Genomic DNA, 18,264 nt, shown 5'->3' on the forward strand with positions numbered 1-18,264 from the left:
TTGTACTTTCCTCTAAAAATTATGTTTTTAAAACATTGACAGCATTAACTTTAGTTTAGAAGAGAGATGGAAAGCGTTGTGTATGCCATTCTACCGGGAGATTGTCAACCAGTGTGCATAAAATTTAACCTACATCATCATCTGTGATTGATCATTGAAAATCATAAGATTTCCCTAAATTCGGAGTCATCATATAATATCACCAGCTAAATGTGTTATATATCGGTCAAATAATATGATACAAGATATCCAAATGAATGAAATGAACCTCTTTACAAGGGAAATTGTTGTATATCGCTCAATTCTGATGAAAATTAAAAATGCCCGCAATGTGAATATATATTTAGCTCTCGAATATAGAGAAAAACTCAATTTTTATTACAGGATGAGTAAACGTTTACAACAGAGAAGACTTGTAAATGGCACCTAGTCCTCACAAATCATGAATCAGACCCCTACCTACTCTCATATATATATATATGAACTATAAACATTAATTAATCAGAACATGAACTCATCCACACCGTCACAATACATAAGTTAATATCACAATCACTTGGACATATATAGACTTCCATCTTTCATGGCCAATAGTCTAAAATCATACATTCGATCAAACCAACACATGCAACTATAATAATAAATGAAAAAGGAGAACCTAAAGCCCGACAACAAACAATTAAAAGGAAAAAAAAAAAAAAGAAGCTACCATTTAAATGTAGTTTTTCAAGTGTTCTCTTGTGTTATATTATTCAATCATAATTAATATTTTACCTCGATAATCTTTATTGATCCGTAGTACAAATTTTTATCGACAGATTATCGAAATAAAATTTTAATTTAGATAAAACTATAAATATGAAAAACACAGGAAAAGAACCACATCTAAATGAAGTTTTGTACATTAAAGAAGATACTAGGCAAGAGTTGAATGAGTAGTACCGAAACACCAAGGGGTTGTAGCTAGGGGTTGTTTGTTAATTTGGTGAGTATATATATATGTGTTATGACCCTAGCTAGCCACCCTACATGTCCCTAACTTCGAAAGCGTTCTTGTTCTTGACAACTATGTCATACATGTGCATGGGCTTGAACTTGTTGAAATCTGTGGGGAGGGAGATGAGGTGCACGGTGGAGCGCTTGTGGAACTGCAGGAGTTCGGGGTCATCGTAGTAACGCTCCCAGCCAAGTGAATATAGCTTGCGTTCTAACACTGCATAAGAGGTAATAGCCTCATTGCTTGCTCTGTGAACCAGAACCTTCCTTCTTCCACCTCGGCTTCCCTCCACTGCCTCGCCTCCCGGATTCTCCACCAGCCTCACCACACCGTTCTTGAAAACCCAAACCCCTGACATTCCTATTCCTACCCTTCACAACTAGATGATCACTAAGTCTTTCTTTCTCTCTCTTTTGTTTCCACTTTTCTAGTGTCTAATGTATATATAGGTGTGAAGATCAGAAACTTTTACGATGGAAATATATATTTTATAAACAAGACTTACATAATATGCCTTAGTGTCTTGTTAACCTATATCTTTATCACAATAGTTAAACAATCAATATGTAAAAAAAAATTATACAAATAAATTTTTCAATAAAAAAATTCTCTTTTTTTAAATTTTTTTTTTTTAACCAATATCCTTAAGGTATTGGTAGTATTTTTTATTTTATTAATATAAATATTGTTTAGAGTGTAAATCAACTTGTGTGAAATTATTTCAGTTTAACTAATAGTGATGAAATTGAATTTTGATATGATATGTTAAATATTTTTAGAAAAACTTTGTAACTCATAATAATTTTATGTGGTTCGAAGAAGATTATTTGTTTAAGAATAACATGAAATATAGACTAAAAAACTATAGGTATTATTGGTGCTGATGTTTTATTAGAATTTAAGTTTCACTTTCAATAATAAACATCAATATTTAATGTAAATTTTTATTATATAAATTACGAGATAAAATTCAATAAAAACCAGTAGCAACAGCACACAGAGAATTATGCGTACGAGTATTCTCCTTATTTTATTTGCTATGTTATATATATATATACACCATATTGAGTGTTGAGGGAGAATGGAAGATATATATTATAGTATATATAGCGGGGTGTTTGGATGTGAATACAGCTAATGTTGGCCCCAGCAGGGAAGAGTCCTAAGCTAAAGGTGTATTTTGGGGACATGGTGTTTGGGGAAAGGGTAGGGGCCCGGGTTATTCATTTCATCAATTATCATAATCAGATTGGGGGAATCGTGATTCACTTTTCCATTTGTGTAGTCTAAGTATTGTAACCCCACACCAAGAGAATCTAAGTTTTGTTTGGCAGAGAATGAGTTCTTCTAGAAGACAGTAAAAATAAAATACCAAGTCAGTAAAAAAAAAAAAAAAAAAGAATACATATACTTAGACAAGAGCAGCTTGCTGCTTTTTACCATTTACCAACAATTAACTATATGCTACGTGCAAAGAAAAAATGGTTGCGCAAAGGAACAAATGAAAATGTGCTATATATAGCAAATCAAGCTCCTTAATTGGTCAACTCTAGTGGGGGCTATTTCAATCAAATCGTATCATAAAGTGGTGAAGAAAACTATATGAGAGGAAGGGGGGCGAGTGTATATGTTGGACTTGAATGGTTGTGGAATAAATTTGTTCAAGTAGAAAGAGGATGCCCAAGTAGGCTTAAATGAATAGTATACACTTTTCCAAAAGTGTTCATCTAGTTTGTGGATCGATCAAGAAGTGCATATAGTGGGAGTGGGGACCAAAGATGAAAGGAATTGTTTTCAATTAATTATGGTCGTTGGTGTGGAAATAACAGTGTAGAATTGCATTAGGACACACAAGTGACTTTGGAGAGGGAGAGGTTTTCCGTGCATTTCTTTTTTTGTTTTTGTTGCCTAACTATGATACTAAGTTATACTTTCGGTCGGTAAAAGGGTTTTGCTTGCCTAACTAGTTTTGACGCCACCCTTCAATTATATTACTATAATTTGCGTGGGGGCATTTCGATGATAACAATAATAAACTTCTTCTTACCTTCAAAACCAAGTCCCCATGTTTGAATTTTAAAAATGACCACAAGAAATCAAAGTTTATTATAAATACAAGCAGTTCGATACTCGTTGTTTTATAACTAAAAATTATGCATGTTCTTTTTATAGTGTGTACAAGTGTCCGTGCATGTATCATGTGTTTATGATTAAATAACATTTTTACGATAAAGTACTCCTATCATCATTTTAATCTAACTTCGCACAAAACTCAAAACTCAGTTTAAAAATTAACGCGATACAATGGAAGCATCAATTATTACCCAATTGCTGTATATTGGTTCCGTTAGGTTTTTCTAGAGTGCCATTTTAGTTTGAGACACAAAATCACAAATGGTTTGTGTCTGGACTCCGGACTTTAAAATACCGCAAAAAATCATAGACAAATTCTATTAGATTTACGATGTGTGCTGTACTATATATGTTATACTGATTAATTTCTATTTTGGTTTGTGCAGATCTAATTTCTAGAAAAATGAGAAATAAATGAAAAAGTGAACATAATAAATATTACAATTCAAACAGTTAAGGAAAAGCCTAACAAAAAGGCTAATTAAAAGAAAAACTTCATGTCTCAAAAATCAGATATATCCAATAAAAGAACGACTTATACCACATATTAAAGTTGCAGTCCTTTAGGGCATACATGCTCATTAACCCAACACCATGGTTATGACTTTGCTCCAATTTGCTACCTCCTCCTTGTGCCACATGGTCCTCTGACGCACCATGTTCTACATTTATTTCTCATGACAAAGATTTTGTTGGGGTATTTCTTTCTTTGTCATTTTCTCTCGAATTCCTTTTGAGTCGCATTGGGCCACCGTTGACACTCTCATAAAGCTAGCTCGTATATATCTTCTGTCAAGTTATTCATATTCTTAATTTCACAGATTCAAATGTATATAAAATTTTCAATTACAAGCAACTCGATCATAGACACTAATAGTAATGGGATTGGTAGATAGCTCCTACTTCCTCCAAGCTGCGTAACTTCAAATTTTCGCTCAAATTATTCTTGGAATTTATCTCGTATAATATTCTTCAATTCTCTAGAAGTTTATGTTAGTGAAGTAATCAACGTAAGTAGTTGTATCAAATACTCACGGAAAGAACAATGGAAATTCATTGCGAGTAACAATGACGTAGACGATGAGGTGGCATGCATCAAGACGATGTGATTTCTAGTTTCTACCCACAATTAATTACCAGCCTCACATAATTTAATTTGATTCCCAATATATCCAAAAATATTTCCAAGTTGGGGTTTCTTGATAAGACACATCAGCTTAGCGATTGCTTTTTGGGATTTTGGCCCTTTATTTTGTTTGTGATAAAAGTTATTCGGAGAACATGTCCTTAGTGACAAAACATGCAATTTATAAAACATGTTACTTCTTTAATCCCGTGTCATAAAGGACTTGGCTCCACAAATGCTTCCTCCGATACATATGTATATACATCAAGCTAGCCTTTGTGAGTGTCCCAATAGAAAAGCCAAAGACAAAATACTAGCTACTCTGAACAAAGATACTTGCTAGCTAGCTCGTATCATCAACATCCTTCACAGATGTATATGCCTTTCCATATTAGCCTCTTCTTTTAAAAGACACAAAAACCATGATCTATCTAATCACCATAAAGGAGTTGTTGTTGGCTAGGGTTTCCTGTTATCTACAAGATTTCTTTCAACACGTCGGTGCCAAAGATCATTGATTCAACAACCCAAATTTTCTTAAGATGTATATTAGCCTAAATGAATCTCTTTCTATCTTCGTGTATTTTATTTAAAAATAAAAATAAAAACAATTACAATTGATATGATCATAAGTAGTTAATAATCAAAGAGTCTAAATAGTTTTGAGTAATTGTAGAGAGATAATTAAATCAATATTTATGAACAATTTTCAAGAAAGATAAATGAATGATAAAAAGTTATAAAATATAAATATAGATAAATATATTTACATAAAAGTAAATATGAAAGACGATTACTAAAAATAATATCATCTTTAATAATAATATAAAAATATAGATACATTGGACTAATAGTGTAGTCCACAATTAATCATTCAATTACATTTATATTAAAAATTTTAATTTTTATAACAATAATTTTTAATTAGTCCACAGCGTAAATATTTCATAATAGCCTATTTTTTTATGCTATATTAAGAATATATGAAAATTAAACTACGCATATAATTCAAATATGCATGATTAAATTCAACGTCAATTTGTCATGTGATTTCCATGTCTAGTCATTCTTACTGTTTTTTTTTTAATAATCATGATATGCAAATTTTAACAAAAGTTATATATATATATATATATATATATATATATATATATATATATATAAATAGTTATAATAATACTGGTATAATTTTTACTAAATATTATATCGTTTAATAATTTTATAAATTATTGTAAAATTTATTATACAAATATCATTTCTTATATTTTATATTTTAAATATATATAATAAATAATGTGATGAAAAAACATAAAAATAATATTATTTAAATTATTTTATTTATATAATTACTCTTTTTATGAAACAAATTGTCGTAAGTAATTATGAGGCTCAGCTACCAACCAAACTTGTCTTTATTTGATGATAACTGATGTTTTGATCCTCTCGTTAAAACAAGTAAAGAAGTTAGCAGGGAAGAAATAATTATAGTCGTAAATGGTTTAGAAGTAGACTAATGAGATAAAGCAGAAAATAAACGAAAAAAATCATCGCCATTACTTTTCATGTCTAATATCAGCAAAGCAGCATCCGTGCAACTGTCTACTTTCAAAATCACATTAACAATCATTGTTGAAGGAAAAAAAAAAACCTAGTTTAAATGTTCAATAATTTTACAATGCATAATAATAAATAAAACTAAACATATTCTTAACTCTTAAGTCTTCATAACGAGCAAATTTTGGTTTATACCAAAAAAAAATCAATATCTTTTATCTTCACGATCGTATAACATCAACTATTTATATGTCTAATAAAAAGTCACGTATTTATTTTAGATGATACCCAATAATGTATGCATGTAATATTCTATTACTATGTGATTTTAAAAAAATTAAAAAATATATTATTTACCCACTATAAAATAATTTCAAATTACATGCAGATTTTTTTTATTTGTAAAATATAGAAAGCATGACACCCTCATAACTATTAGACAAAGAGTTATGTTGAAAATTCTTAAACTAAACATTACTGTTAATTTAGTGATTATCTAAAATTTAACAATATTTAATTTGATTCAAGGTTTTACTTATCAAACTAAAAGTTAGCAAACTCACTAAAGGAATTCCACCTCTAACGTCAAGATATCTCCTTAAATAAGTATGTCCACCAAAATAGAATTTTATAGTCATATGAAGTTTCAAACTCTCATAAAGGAGAATGAACCAAAATCTAAGACAAAAATTTAGAATCTAAAATTAAAATCTATTCATTTTACAACTATATGTACATATTTAATCAAATAAATACATACATAAATAAATTATACAGATATATATTGATAAAATTATTTTACTCAATAATTTAACCGCTAAATCAAAAAGTCTTATTCAATAAATTAAAATTACAATTTTTTGTAAAGTTTAAAAATTATTTGATATACTTTATTACATTATTAAATTTAAATTAACATTTGTTCATAAGATTATATAATTTTAAATTTATATATTAAAACATTAAATAGTTTTAAAATTTTGTTAAAATTTGCAATTTTTATCTATATTAAATAATAATTTTCAATTTAATGGTGAGATCATTAAAATTTAATATATATTATCATGAATTATTAAAATAATTTTGTTAGAATTATTCTAAGAATAACTTTATCTGTACGATATATATTTACGTGTAGAAAAAGGATAATATTACATCAATATAACTTATTAATTATTACACCATTTATAATTTATATTAAAAATAAATTTTCTCAATTCAAATATTAAATTATATGCAAGACATCCATGTTTATTTCAGATTTTGTGTTTATCTCACAAATTACTAATTAATTTCAGTGAAGATTTTTTTGATAAAATTATAATTAAGTTTCCTACAAATAAAAATTTTAAATTTATCAAACCTAGATCACGTGATTATAATTAGTGGAAGCGTGACCATGCATCATTTTTTAAGAGAATAAGTTTAGTTGTAAGATTTAATTATACATCGAAGGTAATAAGTTATCATTTTATATACATGCATGAAACCCAAACCCTTTTGTTTTGACATATATTTGTTTAACAAAAAGTATGCAATATGATTTGTTTTGATGCTCTAAATAACCATTAAGTAGCGTTATACCATTAATCAGGTGGTGGAACCAAGAGATGTGTGATGCCTTTATCTCTTCCTTTCGGGAATTCTCTTTTCTGGATTTGCCTATTTTAATAATATACGTGTAAGATTCATTTTAAAAGAAAAAGTAGGAAGTTATATTGGTTGGTGAGAAAAATCTTATGTTATACAATCATAAATGATCAATGTATTTTAAACTTTATGTGTGCATAATCACGTCGAGATAAAATAAATAAATAAATAAGTTTGGCAAAATTGTTAGAACGGGGTATCAAAATATTAATTCAATGGATTGAGTTGTTGGAATTAAATTTATGTAAAAATATTCTTAAATAAAGCAACTAATCATCACCATTATTAAAAAATATTCTTAAAGAATAACTTAATCTTCATAGTCATCATCACCATTATTATATATGAACTCATCTTAACTTATATATAGGTTCTACTTCATTGATTTCTTTTATCAATGATTATGAAATTTTTTTTTTCCTTTTTAAACTGAATCCCTCCTGGTTTTTAAAAGAACCAATTCCTCTTTTAGTATAAGGCTTAATTTAATTACAGTCACTATACTATTTAATTATTTCCCCCAATTTAACTCAAACTCTACGCGCTACGTATGCATATAGCATATGCCCTCGAATAGTGACCTATATATCAGATATGTTTTTAAATATTATTTGTTTGTTTTTATTTTTTTAATTTCACTGGTCGTAAAAATTGTCCTAAGATACGGGATTCACCGGTTGGTAATTTTAAGTTTGATTTTCATTTATATTAAAATAATATTTAATCAACTAAAATTACATTTTCCGAATATAGATTAATGTTTTATTATTATTAATTTTGAAAAACGTTTATATATGTATATAAGTTTTGTACTTAACCTTAAAAGGGAATTTTGCTCAAACATTTTTTTTTTAATGATGGTGTACCTTATCAAATTTCGATTATCCTAAATATTAAAAGATGGTGGCCCCGCCTAGGTATATGAACTTATTCTCCATTTCTACCGGGATCAAGTTTAAAAAAACGAAAGAAAACCTGATTGGGCTGATGAAGTTATATTATAAAAGAAAGCACATAATTTAGATACCCATGCGAATTGTTCAACAATGAGGAAAGAAAAGAAGGGTGAGGAATTTTGTGATAGAACAGAATATGGTTAAAGCTAAAGGATAACTATTTGTTTGCTTATCAGTTTGTTAGGTTTATGCCTAACTTCGATTATAAATGATGGAATGGGGGAACTTGCATTGATTTTGAGAATAAAGTGCTAAACATTAGGAATGTTGGATCAATTCTCCCACAAGGCCATTTTAAGAGAATTTTCTTGTCATATTCCTTTATATATATATTATGTTATTGGTAAAAAAAAAAAATATCAACTAATTGTTATTGAAGAATCTATCTGACTATTTTTAATGAATTTTTTTATCTTAATTATGTTTTTATTTATTTATAAGAATTAAATTTAAAATATTTTTTTAGATGATCAAATTCAATATTATTCATATCAATTTGCTGTTAGTATTATCATATTCTATTTTATCAACAATTAAAAAAGACAAAAGTCTTATTAAAGAATCAAACTAATGATCAGATGAGGATTTGAACTTAATTTAATGTCTAGGTTTATATAATTTGAAGTAATCTCCCATTTGTGTCCTTAGTTTTATCCTTTGTGCGTTTTTTTCAATATGATTTAAGAGAAAGAAAGTTAGTAAAATTAGATTTTGGTATAAGATTATTTTTTAAATATGTGCCCTTAAATCTACTCCTTTTTAAGTGCTAGATTTTTACAAACTTTTTGTTCATTTCTATTTGTTATTTTTTTTTATAGACATTATTCACATGAAAATTAAAGACTAATTTACACTTGCGAGACATGATTTTCATTGATCAAATATTATTTTAACACACTATTTTTTTCAATTTGTCATTTAAAAAGGTTAAAACAATATCAATTATAGCATTAGAGAGAGAGAAAATGAAGAATAATAAATATTGACATGGATATTAATCAGGAAGATAAACAAAAAATACAAAAGAAAATAAAATAATAATTTCAATAATAACAATAAATTTAATTTCATTTTTAATACTTTGTTACAACTTTAAATAACAGTTAAAAATAAATGGCCAAATTATTTTATCTAATGGTATGAAATATGTATAGGTACATATGCAATATTGAAAAAGTTCAAGTAAATAATAACTTGATACATTTTTTTATTTATCAAAATTACATACATAATATTAGGATTTGAATGTTAAATTATGTGTATTGAAGTCAATTTCTTTATTATTATAATATTAGGATTTGAATGTTAATATAACAATTCGTTCGGATCGTTACATTAAATGAAATTACTATAACTAGTAGCAGAAACTAATTTACTAAGATTATAAAAGTTTAACTAAAAAATATATGAACATACATAGAATATAAATATAAAAGTGTCATCATTATACTGATATAAGTCATACGCATGTATATATAATAATCCCAAAAATAAACTATATAACTTAATATCGGTCGAGCACACTTGTATAAGCTACACAAAGTAACTCTACAGCCTTGATTTATTCTCATAGACAATAATCATTGCAATCCAAATTACATAGAAAAAAAAAAAAGGTATGTTAGAGTTCAAAAATATATAAACATAAAAACAATTTTATATCATACAACATCATACTATAACCATATATGAAAGTTAAATACTCAAAGACAAACATGTATCTTATCCAAACCATGTCAAACAAGATATTCATCATTGCACATGATCACACCGCATCATACATCATATGCAGACACCTTAACTGATGCGTTGTGATGCATTTACTTACAAATATCTCCTAATAACATGAACAATCTAAGTGATTCCACCTTACTAAATCAACCTAATTGTTTTCGCACTCAAAGTGCTAGTTCAATCATAGCAAAATGGGATATCAATCCCTCCTATAGTTTTTCATGTATTATTAGTTACATTAGAAAAATCTTATCCAACTGTTAGAAATAGTATAATTGGATATAAGTTTACCATAAACTTTACATGCATACATTAAAATTCAAACAAATAATAAAATTATGTTAACGCCTAACTGTCAATGTATAAACAAAAATAAAGAACTGATAAATTAATATTAATTATAAAAGATAAATAATTAATATTTAATCATCTTGCACATTATAGAAAATTAATCAATGATACTAAAGTAAAGTTAGATATTTTGAGTTAAAATTTTTCATCATATGAAATACATTTGTTATAAACTCTCATGTCTATTAACTAGAATTTCATTTATGCGTATATTTATCAAAGACGTGATAAAACATATCTCACTAAATAGATATCATTACTAACATTTCAAGTAATCTTAATATTTGTTTTATTTAATTTACATCAGTGAAATATTTAATTTTTAAAAATTAACTTTTAAGATGTTTAAAAATAAATAATCAATTCTTTAAATTTACATTGAATCAAGCATGTTAATAGTGAATTACTAAAAAAAAACATTTTAATATTATAATTTCTTTGTGTACAGAATATAATTTAATTTCTTTAATAACTTAATTAAAATGCAGTAATAATATAGTTTTTTATATTAAAATCACAAATGTGTATAATAAATTTATTGATTTTTATCATAACTACTTTAAAACTAATATCTAAAATAAATTTTGATTGATTGGCAAAACTCTAAAACGAAAATAAAACATAAATTGGTTAAAAGACATTTTTATAGTATGAAAAGACATAAATTGGTGAAAAGATATTTGAAAGTATTTTGTTGGGCAAAGTTTTCCTAAATACTTGCATTGAGTTGGAAACCAAGGTCTCCAGATGGAAGAAAACTTATACTGGAATGATATCGAATCTTACACGAAATGAGGGCAGAGATTATTGATTTTGGCCACCCAAAAATACAAGCATAAATTTATGAACTCAAGCGTATATATTGACATGATTGGAATATATGGGAAGGTGAATACGTAGGAAAATTAAGAGAATAGGGACCAGGGAGCAAACGATTGTAAACTTCTTAAGATTGATTTGTTGGATAAGAGTCAATTTACTTTTGCTCAAACTTCAGAAAGATTTGTAAATGTTTCTCGCCAGATTCTTACATCGTATAAGCTGCATCAGTTAGAGGGACAAAATTAGCAGCTAATCCAAAACCAAAAGTAAATTTCAATACTAAACCAACTTGGAGGAAGAAATATCTCCAAATTTCAAAAGACCATTAAATACAGAGGTCAGTCTAGAAACAGAAATCTACTAAAGGAGTAGCCCGTTAATATAAGAAGTGCTTATAATTTTGGAACGATATTTTTGATATGGGAATCACCATTATGCTAGGAAGGTACTGAATTCTATCTTAAAAAGTTTATCGGTATAAAAGTATATCCATAGCTCAAGAAGTCTCATCATGATTTTGAATAATTTGTCACATTATAGAACAATTAAAAAGAAATTACAAACACAGGAAAAAAAAAATGAGAAAAAATGTTAGAAATTGCTTACATATCGAGAATCTCCACTGATGGCCAACGAAAAACCATTGTCCATCTGATCTGTTATGTGATTCTTGTTGTCATACTATATTGACCTATGTAATACTCAACTGCTGAATATCAAATATAGATGTAAAGCATTAAATTTTCAAGACTTCTTCAAGTTTGTGGTTTATTGTTGATGCAAAAGAAAATACAATCCGTAACATACAAAGAACAAACTAAGATACAGTTAAGTTAAATATCAAGCTCCTTACCATTTCTTCAAGAGAATCAAATTAATATATCAATTATATGTTCAACCCTCAAAGTTGTACATAGAGAACCAATAAAGACAACCAGATACATTAAGAGTTTGGATAACCTATAACCCAATGGTTAAACATGAGTATGTTATATAATATAGATGAACTATGTTAGATAACAGAAACTGAAGCAGTAGCAGGCCCAATAACGATTTAAGATGATAATAAAACGTTGTTTGCAATTTAAGTAGTAGTCAAACCATTAAAAATCGCAACCAAAAAAAAAACATTAAAAATCAAAGATAGGTATGCAACAACCAGTCAAAAACTATATTCCAATGCACTATATGGCAGAAGCTCCGGTGACAGATTATCAGTTTGCCTTTTGCTACCCTTGGATAAAATTACACCTATCCTCGAATCACAAAATAGCATGCAAGCACAGCAGAGGAACCTCAAAAGGTAAAAATAATAGATACAGATAATATAAAAGACAAGGTAATTTGATAAGATTCAAAGATGGATCAAAACCAATTACAACATAAATAAAACCGTTAGAAGAAGGAATCAAAGCTCATCCTCCATCCTCAAGTACTCTCCGACATCGGCCTGGTGCAGAACAACAATACCGTTGGGATCCAGCTTCCTGCAATCCTGCGTGGACTTGGCGGCGACGCCGAAGCCGAGCGGCACATCGGCCATGGAAAAGACGACGACGCCGTCTCCGGCGGAGATGTTGTCGGTGATTCTGCCGAGGGCGCTCTTGAGGACGTGGTTGCCGTACAAGAAGGACATCTCGGACTGGGGCTTGAGCCAGACCTTGTGCTTGGCGTTGGCGGCGAGGAGGTTGAGGGCCTGCACGGTGAGGTGGAAGCTGCCGCCGTGGGTGTACTTCCCGATGCAGGTGCCGAGGGAGGCCAGGTTGGGGCGCGCAACGTTGGTGGCGCGCTTCACGAGGGACTCGCTCGCGTAGAACACCCTGTTCTTGTGGAGGCGGAAGCAGTAGCGCCCAGGGTTCGAATCGGGACCCTCATGAGAAGGGTTCTCCACGATGTTCTTCAGGTTGTTTCCCACGAATTTGAACAGCTTCTCGAACACTGCGCTCGTTTCCTTCTCGTCCAACGGTCTCATGCTTCTTCTTCCTCTTCCTCTTCCTCTTTCTCTCCCAATAGGGTTTTACACTGTAATCAGATTAGGGTTTATCGCCTTTGTTTTTTTTCAGATGAAAAGGAGACCCAAAAACCCACTCAAGACTAACAGATACGGGCCTAGTGAATGTAAGCCCACTTCCAAACAATTCGGGCTATTACTAACAGCTCCCCCTTCTATTTTGTAGATATACACCCACTCTTCTTTTTCTTCTTTTTTTTAACCAGTATTTTAACTTGTGAACAGATTAAATATTTATTAATTTTTTTATAATAATTATATATACAAATAATATTATATTAAAAATTTGTATAAATAAATATTTTTTAAAATATAAATTATATTTTAGATTTATAATAAATAATTTATATTATAGTGTAATATTATTTTACTTATTGATAATTTTTTTATTAGAATAAAATTTAATTCATAAATAATTATAATTAATAAAAATTAAATTATATAAGAAATTAAAAAACCTTTAAAAAAAATTAGTAAAAAAAATCTAAAAACATTTTCACTTAAGATAAAAGTTTGTGTTTAATATATAAGAATTTGTTTTTTTTTCTCACACTATTCTCATATTTATACCGTCCTTGTATATTTGAGGATTGAATTGAATTGTTTTCAAGGGGAGAAAAATAAAAATATTTTATTTAATTATTTTATTTTTCTTAATTTATCATTTAACTAGTATTTAAGATAATTCTTTATTTTCTATAACTAAATCAAATTTTTTAAGTTTGTTACTCTTCGAGATTAGTGACCTTTGACCACAAAACTCTAACATATCAGGTGATAATATCTTCTGATTGAACATTGTATTAAATCATGTTGGCTCGCAACATGCACTATTCATAATTGCTTTGACAGCTTCTGTCATTTATCTTATCTTATGGGCATCAAACTAACTCGAATTTGTAAAATGAGTAGATAAATAAAAGCAATGCACCGAAAACCAAATAGCACAATGAATAAAATTCAAGTATTACCTCTAAAAGACCAAGTCTAAAACCATGTGGCCTTCCTTCGATAGGACCTTCCCTTAGAGTGACTATATAGTTATTCCTATGTCTCTTTCCGATTCAGATTCAAACTCTCTTATAAGTTTGTTATAATTGCTTAAATTGGTTATTGACACGAGAAAAATATCATAACAAAAGCTTCATTAGTTTCTTCATATGTTACATTGTGGGTGGCTATTTTTGGAACAAGCAACCAACCAATACATAAAGTTATTGCTCGCCTTTGCTTTTTCTGAGGTGGAGGATTCAGTGTGTGTTTACTTGCACTTTCTGTCAACTTGGACGTGATTTGGAGAAGCAACTATTAATTAATTTTGGTACATTATGACGTGAAAATGTTATAAAACGTGGATTACAAACGTAGTACCAAACAAGCTCTCAAAAGTAAGTGCTATATGCAAAACCCCATATATTAATGTCTTGTAAATCAAGATTGTTTGATCCTTGTGAGTCATTATTACTTGAAGAATTGGAAATGTTATTAGCAATGCGAGGTGTTAGGAACAAAAGTCCCACATCATGTTGTTTTACGTTGGGATCTAGAGAAATAGTTCATAATTTTCCTATTCTTTAATTTAAGAAGAAATGAAAGGTATAAAAATTAATTTATCTTTATATATTTTAGTTGTATTTAAAATATTTTATTTTTTACAATCTTTTAAATATTTGAAGAGAATTCAAATTAAACTAAGAGGAGAGTAGGTTGCTTCACAATTCAACCATACTATTTAATCAAAGTTCAACAAGAAGATTGAGAGCGATCAGCGAAACCAAAAAAAGAAAAGAAAAAAAAAAGAAGAATTAAAGCATATCATATTCATTTATCATTATCTATCTATTCTAGTATCTAATCTCCCTCAAAACATGAAATCATCTCTGGCCACAGAAACAACGTAATTAATTACGAAAGAAATTAAAAAGCATAGGGTTGTCGTGAAGTATACATTACGTAACCATAACTTAATACATGATTAAAGGAATAGCTTCAACACCTATACACCAGGAGCCTCACAAACATGAAACAAGAAGTACCGAACAGCGACAAAAGCATATTGTAAGTTTTACTAAGAAAAAAAAAAAAAAAAAGAAACTAAAAATCAAATCCACCAAAGGCATCATCAAAAGCAACATCAGATATGATGTCCCCAATCAAAAGCCCACCCAACGCTCCTCCGAGCAACCCCGCTCCCAATCCCATTCCAAATTTGTTCTTCGCCGGAGCACGTGGAGGAGGAGGGTACCCGTATCCGTAACCCGCTTGGGCCGGGTACCCATAACCCGCCTGGGCCGGGTAGGCGTGGGCCGGTTGCGGCGCGTATGCGTAACCCGCTTGAGCCGGCGGCGGAGGATACCCATATCCACCCGCATATTGCGGCTGAGGGTACACGATGGGATACGGAGCAGAGGTGGACCCCACCACCGGAGCAGGATAAGCCGTGACCGGTTCCACCTTAGTGACCGCCGCCGCCGGCGATGACGTTGACGTTGACGTTGACGCTGACGCTGACGCTTTGGCCGGAGCGGCGAATTTATCGGCGAATTTGTAGGAGAAATTGAAGGCTCCCTGAGGCTTCCCGGAGGGTTTTCTGACCTGGTAACTCACGTGCTGAAAGGATTTTCCGTCGCCGGCTTGGTCGAGGAGTTCCCGGAGCGGCACGTGGACTTGCCCGATGTCCTTGTCGGCGGCGAGGGTGCGCTCGCAGTGGAGATTGATTTCGAGGGATAAGCGGTTCTGGCGCGCGAGCGATTCGCTGAAGGTGAACTTGACTGGAAAATTCCAGGTGGGGTTGGTACCGGCGTTCCGGTCAACGGGGGTCTTGATCTTGTGGTGGCCGGAGAGCGAAACGACGGCGTAGACGTCCATCTTGGAGAAGAGATTGAGATCCTTGAGATCCTTGGCCGAGTCGAGGATGAGTTCGAGCGTTCTGTATTCCATGGTTAATTGCCTTTGAAAATGAAATATGCGTGCCTTTTATTTATCTTTTTTCAACAACTGCCCCAAGTTGACGTCAACGTTCTTTAACTTTTAGTTCCACCCGGAGAATGCCAATTCCCGAGGATTCTTCTTCACGCCTTCTTATTTCTTATTACTTAATACTACTACTATCAATATTCAATACAGCCGCCTTTCCATTTTACTTTTATTTTTCATTTTCCGAATATTTCTCGGGTAGTTATGCCGTACCAGATCTTTCGTCAAAAATAAAGAAAAAATAGAAATCTATTTTGTTTTAATTAACTAAAGAGTAACAAAAAAAACAACAGAATGAATAAAGGTCACTCTTATAAATATTTTTAATTTTTTTTTTCTTCACTTTTTAATTATATAATGTGTCTTGTATATGTTAAAGTAATAACTTATTAACAAATTTGCTTATTTGTATATTAACTAACGACAATATTTTATTGATTTTTTAATATTTTTATTAATAAATTATCAATTCCTATATATTAAATTCAAATGAATGGAAATATCTTAAACAAAAATTTCAATAGAGAATTTTTATGATTTTTTAAAATCTTTTTATCTAATTCAATTTTTAGTTATTATATATTTAAAATATTATTTATTTATTTATTTAAAAATATTTATTTATATAAATTTTAAATATAAATTATATATCTTTTTCACTAATAAAAAATATATAATATTATGTATTTAAACACAATATTTTAGTATGTACATTACACAAACTAAAATATACTCATATCAAATGTTAAATATATGTCAAAATTTGAGTATATGGAATTTAAAGGATAATTATTTATATAACAAATAATTATTATTATTATCTTGTACATTCCACATATTATAATACTAGATTGAATAATTATCTTCATCAAAAACATTTTCAAGTGTCATTCTTCTAAAAGTGTTTTTATTTTTTTCAAAAATATTTTATAATTTTCATAATTAATGCATTTTTTAATTTTTTTAAAATTATGTTTCAATATCTATACTAATATATAAAGAGAATACTCTTTTTTTGTAACTAACTTGATCTCCACTTTTCTTGACCATTATACCTTTTTATTTTAAAAAATTTATACTAATATATAAAAGGAATACTCTTTTATAACCACCTTGATCTCCACTTTTCTTGATCATTATACCTTTTTATTTTAAAAAATTATACTAATATATAAAGGAGATACTTTTTTTGTAACCACCTTGGTCTCCACTTTTCTTGACCATTATACCCTTTTATTTTAAAAAATTATAAAAAATTTTTTATCAAATTTAAGAACTTGAAACTAATGAATCTATACTTCTATGCTAATATATAAATCGGATATCACTTTTAATAACTACTTTTGATTTCCATTTTTACATTAATCATTTTATTCTTTATTTATTTTTTAATAACTATCTTTTTTATGAGTAACTTCTTATTTTTTTATTTTTTATTCTTTTAATACAATGCAGGCACGGAGTGCCTTTTTCCTGCTAGTCTTTATAAAAGAAATTAATTATTAATTAAAAAATTAAGAATATCTATAAGATATTAATATATTTAAATATCTTATTTACAAAAATTATATATTATTTATTGTTTTATATATTTTAAAACTACATACACTTGAAACTAATTAAGAAGTCAGACAGTAACCCTTAAGAAGAAGTAACACAGTAAACGTATGGTTCCGAAACTTCCATGGTTCATTAAGTTCCAAAGTCGTGTGTCATTTATAAGCGTCACTGTGGAAGAGCCCCACGCGGCTCACGAATTTTCTCATTTTTATTTTCAAATTGCATACTTGCGGTTGCGGGTTGAAGACTAAGCATGAAGCGTGTATGTATATACAAAATGAGATAGTCATTTATCTTAAGAATAAATCTCTCAATTATTTTATTTAATAATTCATATTTTATATTAATTTTTTAATAATTTAATTATTAAATTTAAAAAATTAAATTTATAATT

General features: G+C 29.3%; 3 protein-coding genes across 3 annotated transcripts; all 3 read right to left on the reverse strand.

Annotated features, from left to right (window-relative positions):
• Nucleotides 1–357: 357 nt before the first annotated feature.
• On the reverse strand, nucleotides 358–1,424 carry LOC109809307 (flowering-promoting factor 1-like protein 1). Its single transcript, XM_020372570.3, has one exon. It carries the CDS (start codon nucleotides 1,353–1,355, stop codon nucleotides 1,026–1,028), a length of 330 nt encoding a protein of 109 aa, XP_020228159.1. The 5' UTR covers nucleotides 1,356–1,424; the 3' UTR covers nucleotides 358–1,025.
• An 11,049-nt stretch (nucleotides 1,425–12,473) lies between these two features.
• Nucleotides 12,474–13,393, reverse strand: LOC109809210 (RNA binding protein). Its single transcript, XM_020372458.3, has one exon. It carries the CDS (start codon nucleotides 13,293–13,295, stop codon nucleotides 12,732–12,734), a length of 564 nt encoding a protein of 187 aa, XP_020228047.1. The 5' UTR covers nucleotides 13,296–13,393; the 3' UTR covers nucleotides 12,474–12,731.
• Nucleotides 13,394–15,215: 1,822 nt separating this feature from the next.
• LOC109808942 (protein SRC2) lies at nucleotides 15,216–16,420 on the reverse strand. Its single transcript, XM_020372144.3, has one exon. The coding sequence runs from the start codon at nucleotides 16,272–16,274 to the stop codon at nucleotides 15,429–15,431; it is 846 nt and encodes a 281-aa protein (XP_020227733.1). The 5' UTR covers nucleotides 16,275–16,420; the 3' UTR covers nucleotides 15,216–15,428.
• Between the last annotated feature and the right edge of the window lie 1,844 nt (nucleotides 16,421–18,264).

This window comes from Cajanus cajan, chromosome 5 (genome assembly GCF_000230855.2).
Source record: "Cajanus cajan strain Asha chromosome 5, NIPB_CcT2T_4, whole genome shotgun sequence".
Classification (NCBI taxonomy): domain Eukaryota; kingdom Viridiplantae; phylum Streptophyta; class Magnoliopsida; order Fabales; family Fabaceae; genus Cajanus; species Cajanus cajan.

Excerpts from the sequence above, each read along its gene's own strand:
- LOC109809307 (XM_020372570.3), bottom strand. The coding sequence starts at position 1,355 with ATGTCAGGGGTTTGGGTTTTCAAGAACGGTGTGGTGAGGCTGGTGGAG.
- LOC109809210 (XM_020372458.3), bottom strand. The coding sequence starts at position 13,295 with ATGAGACCGTTGGACGAGAAGGAAACGAGCGCAGTGTTCGAGAAGCTG.
- LOC109808942 (XM_020372144.3), bottom strand. The coding sequence starts at position 16,274 with ATGGAATACAGAACGCTCGAACTCATCCTCGACTCGGCCAAGGATCTC.